General features: G+C 55.1%; 1 protein-coding gene across 1 annotated transcript; it reads left to right on the forward strand.

The window, feature by feature from the left end:
- Nucleotides 1-3,194: 3,194 nt before the first annotated feature.
- LOC123440465 (ammonium transporter 3 member 1-like) lies at nt 3,195-4,856 on the forward strand. The gene has a single exon (XM_045117030.1). It carries the CDS (start codon nt 3,317-3,319, stop codon nt 4,790-4,792), a length of 1,476 nt encoding a protein of 491 aa, XP_044972965.1. The 5' UTR covers nt 3,195-3,316; the 3' UTR covers nt 4,793-4,856.
- Nucleotides 4,857-5,127: the final 271 nt, after the last annotated feature.

The following is a 5,127-nucleotide window of genomic DNA, read 5'->3' on the forward strand; positions in this document are numbered from 1 at the left end:
AGTGTGCTAAACCTATTTGGAATTCATCCAACTACAGGCCGTATAAATTGGCAACATTCGTGGAGGGTACAAATTTGATGTTATTTGGATGTCCGGCCATGTAGATCATGCAAACTTGCATTGAAAAAAGAGGTGTTTAATTATCTCACGGTGAGTACAAATTTACATTTCTTACTTGCTTGTTAGTTGTGGTGAGCAAGATTGTCTTTGCTTAGCATAGCTCCTTCTCGAAGATACCACATACTCCCCCCATTCATATGTGTGGGATGGGGGGCTAATACGTTTTTCGAGATGACCTTTGGCTATTGATAAGATAAAATAGTATATGAGATGTATAATGTGAAAATTATATCATTGGAAACTCCTTCACAGATGAATTTAATGGTATGCTTTGTGTAACTTGCATGTCATATGTTATTGCTTTAATATGTGGTCAAGTTTAGTCTCGAAAAACGCATTAGGCCCTATATATATGGATAGAGGAAGTAAAAAATCTTGACTTCTAGTGGAATCTTTGATTTTAAATTTGTTTGTTATTTTCCCCTGGAATCTCAGAATGTGTAAGAGCACATACACAAAGTCAACTGTGAATGTCCACAAAGTAGTGAGATTTCATCGAAAACATCGTGTCGTGTCAAGTTAATCAAATCTAATCTAAATAGAAGATTTTGTCGTGACAAGAGACGAGGGCCAAACAAATTCAGCCTGGAAAAGAAATCCGGTAAGAGCAACTCCAACGCGTCAAACCAAACGGACGACGCTTTTGTTCATTTTTTGTTCGTTTGGGTCGGCCGCCCGCTCGACGTCCGCCATGTTTAACATTTGGGTCGATAGTGCGTCCAACGCCCGCGACCCATTTTATGTCCGTGCACGCCTGCACCATGTCAGCGACCGACATACAATGTCAGCTTCAGAAAACAGTTCATGCTAGCACACTTGTGAGCGGACGGCACACATGCCAGCACACAAAAAAGGGACGGGAGTTCGACCACGCCATCACGGCCGTGGTCATGCCAACATACAAAAAAGGATGGTGCTCGCCGTGATAGATCACTCATCTTCGAAGTTGAGCATGTCGGCCTGCATCTTCTAGAACCATGGCCTCTTCCTTGACGACACGGTGTTGAGATCCATCTTCATGATCTCCACCCTCCCCAACCTCCTTCACGGATTCCTTCCCCCCATGCGTTGTGAGGGCGGCATATTGGAGGTTGAACTTCTCCTCATCTTTGATGATCCTACAACAATGAGAAAGGTTGAAGGACTTGCCTTCGTGTTGGACCTTGAAGGCCTCCAAAGCTTGGAATGCCTACAAAAGAATTACACGCAAGCATTTTAGCAAATGAACATGGAAACAAAGAAGGGTGTACGCATGCATACCATGTCTTGCATACCAATGTCGCTCACGGGGCGTGCCTTGATGCTTTCATAAGTGGCACAAAACTTATTGCATTCTTGTTGGATCACCTTCCATCGCTTCGAAATGGACACCCACCCGCACGTGCTTTGCATTTGGTACGGCGAAAGCTTCTTGCGTTCGTGAAACTCACAATGGACACCAATCCAGAAGGTTGATGCCTTTTGTTCGGCGCTGACCTTGGGGTCTTGCCCAATGTCCCTCCAACACTCACAAAGGAGCTTGTCCTTGGTCAACGTGTATGCCTTCGTCCGTTTGCTCTTGCGCTTCGGCTACACCCCGACGGCTTGGTTGGCGAGCTCGTCCTCGAACAAAGGCTCCCCGTCGATGTCCACCTCATCCTCTTCCTCGAGATCGTAGTCATCCAGAAACATGTAGTCAATCGGGAAGCCGTCCAGGTTGAGGCCGGCCTGATCTTGCATGAAGGCGGAATACATGCAAGCTTGGTCATAGGTCGACGGCGTGAACGGCCCGCCTCGGTCGTCGTGGCTTTGGATCTCTTCGGGATCGTACCCAGTCGCAGTCGCGGCGGCACCACCTACGGTCGCCGCATCACCCTCGAAGATGATGCTCTGCATGAAGCGGTTGGGGAGGGTGTGTCGAGTGACATCTCTCGCGCGCGTTTCCTCGCCCCACCGGTTTATGAGCCACCGGCTACTGGTGTGTCGAGTGACATCTCTCGCGCGCGTTTCCTCGCCCCACCGGTTTATGAGCCACCGGCTACTGGTGTGGCGTTGAGGTCGATGGGCGCGGGCGCCGGCATGGAAGGTGCAACCACAGTCACCTCCATCGAGCATTCCCCGAAGAGGCGGGAGGCTTGCCGGTAGACGTGGAAGCCGGGGATCGGCTTAGTCGTCGACGCGCGGGGCGACTCTGGCAACGCCATTTGAGGGAACGCAGACGAGCTTGTGCTGGCCGCGGCCGTGGCGGCGTTGACGAGCCCGTGTCGGCCAGGGTTTAACCCAAGGTACAATAGCGCCTCCCTCGTTGCCGCCGCGACGCAACAGCGGTATCCTCCCGCTGCATTGTGGCAGACGTTGCTTCGTCCCTTGCGTCCGCCACGTGCCTCCGGCCCTTTCTCTTCGCCGACTCCCTAGCCCGCTCCTCGGGCATCAACTCCTTCTTCTTCTTGGACGCGGTGGCGGTTTTGCCGGGGGGGGGAGGGAGGGGGGCGCGAGGCTTACCTTTGCGTGAGGGGGCGGTCGTGATGACGCACGAGGCGAGGGAGGCGAGGCCGGCGGCGACATCGAGATCGTCGTTCATGGCAAGCGGCCGGAGCGTGCGTGGGCGCGAGGGTTTTGAGAAAGTGAAGGGAAATGACGAAGGCTTTGCCACCGACTGACGGGCCAAGGAGAGTAGTCGGCGCACAGCGCGTCTCCGTCTCGTGTCCGCACCGGCGGAGTTGCTCTAAGGATGATCGAACATATGCTCAAGTATATCGTGTTGCTCTAAGGATGATCGAACATATGCTCAAGTATATCGTTTTTATCATATACAATACATTACAAGGCTGGATATTGTTCGTGAAGAATGGTATTACCTAGCCATTTATCCTTTGAGAGAGAGACTAGGTGATCTCTTCCTTCCCTGCCTCCCCAATCCCCAGCTGTTCAATACATCTTTGGCATGTCCAACTCCTCGTGTCAGCCACCGGCCAGTTCATCTCTTTCTAGGCACGCCCGCCATTCGTTTGCCCGCATGTCAGCCATGGATCAGCTGTCCTATGCTAGGTAGCTAGGACCGGAAACGTTCCACCTATATGGCTATATATATAAGGAGCATCGCTTAGCTTCAGTCGTCACGAGACCACTCACCACCCACCACTGCCATCTCCGGCTAGCGGACACTGCCTCTAGCTGCAGGCGAGCGCGGCGCGGGCCTGCTGATCGAAGTAGCAAGATGGCGACGGCCGCGGATTACAACATGTCGTCGGGGTACTCCCCCAGCGGCATAGTGGTGCCGCCATGGCTGAACAAGGGCGACAACGCATGGCAGATGATTGCTGCGACGCTGGTGGGGTTACAGAGCATGCCCGGCCTGGTGATCCTCTACGGCAGCATCGTGAAGAAGAAGTGGGCCGTGAACTCGGCATTCATGGCGCTCTATGCCTTCGCCGCCGTGTGGCTCTGCTGGGTCACCTGGGGCTACAACATGTCCTTCGGCCACAAGCTGCTCCCCTTCTGGGGCAAAGCCCGGCCGGCGCTCGGGCAGCAGTTCCTCCTCATGCAGGCCGTCCTGCCGGAGTCCACCCACTTATTCAAGGACGGCAGCACCGAGACGCCATGGATCAATCCGAATTACCCCATGGCCACCATGGTCTATTTCCAGTGCGTCTTCGCCGCCATCACGCTCATCCTCCTCGCCGGTTCGCTGCTGGGCCGCATGAACATCAGGGCGTGGATGATCTTCGTCCCGCTCTGGCTCACCTTCTCCTACACCATCGGCGCCTTCTCGCTCTGGGGCGGAGGCTTCCTCTTCCAGTGGGGCGTCATGGACTACTCCGGCGGCTACGTCATCCACCTCTCCTCCGGGATCGCCGGGTTCACCGCCGCGTACTGGGTGGGGCCCAGGTCCACCAAGGACAGGGAGAGATTCCCGCCCAACAACGTGCTCCTCATGCTCGCCGGCGCCGGCATACTCTGGATGGGGTGGGCCGGGTTCAACGGCGGTGACCCTTACGCCGCCAACCTCGACTCTTCCATCGCCGTGCTCAACACCAACATCTGCGCCGCAACCAGCCTCCTCGTCTGGACCTCCCTGGACGTCATCTTCTTCAAGAAGCCCTCCGTCATCGGCGCCGTCCAGGGCATGATCACCGGCCTCGTTTGCATCACGCCCGGCGCGGGTCTCGTCCAGGGGTGGGCGGCGATCGTGATGGGCGTCCTGTCCGGCAGCATCCCGTGGTTCACGATGATGATCGTGCACAAGCGCTCCAAGCTGCTGCAACGCGTGGACGACACGCTGGGCGTGTTCCACACCCACGCAGTGGCGGGGTTCCTCGGCGGCGTGACCACGGGGCTCTTCGCGGAGCCGACGCTGTGCAGCATGTTCGTGCCGGTGACCAACTCCCGCGGCGCCTTCTACGGAGGCAGCGGCGGCATGCAGCTCCTGAAGCAGGTGGTGGGCGCGCTCTTCATCATCGGCTGGAACGTGGTGGCCACCAGCATCATCTGCCTCGTCGTCCGGCTCATCGTACCGCTGCGGATGCCGGAGGAGGAGCTCGTCATCGGCGACGACGCGGTGCACGGCGAGGAGGCCTACGCGCTCTGGGGCGACGGCGAGAAGTACGACTCCTCCAAGCACGGGCGGTACTCCGACAACGAGTCCAACCAGCCGCGCAACAGGGCGCCCAGCGGCGTCACGCAGGACGTCTAGGTCGCCGGTCGCTTCCCTTCCTGGCTGGAGTTTGGTCGTACGTTTTTGTTGTTACAAGTGCACAACGGGTGTTGTGGAATAAGCTATTCATTTTGTACTCGGAAGTGAATTATCGTCCATTGCCTTTCTTTGCAAACATAATAAAAATTTAAACCCCACCTTTCTCTCTAAGGTCTCCTTTGTTTGGGCTACAGATTCCCAAGAATCAGCTATAGCTTAGATTCTAAGAATCAGTCGTGACTGTGGATTTTGAAAATCTGAAGCTGACTGTTTGTTTACCCTGCTGTAGAAAAACCACAAGTATTGTGAAATGTCCATAATGTCCGGAATGCGCA

This window comes from Hordeum vulgare, chromosome 3H, assembly GCF_904849725.1.
Source record: "Hordeum vulgare subsp. vulgare chromosome 3H, MorexV3_pseudomolecules_assembly, whole genome shotgun sequence".
NCBI classification, from domain to species: domain Eukaryota; kingdom Viridiplantae; phylum Streptophyta; class Magnoliopsida; order Poales; family Poaceae; genus Hordeum; species Hordeum vulgare.

Excerpts from the sequence above, each read along its gene's own strand:
- LOC123440465 (XM_045117030.1), top strand. The coding sequence starts at position 3,317 with ATGGCGACGGCCGCGGATTACAACATGTCGTCGGGGTACTCCCCCAGC.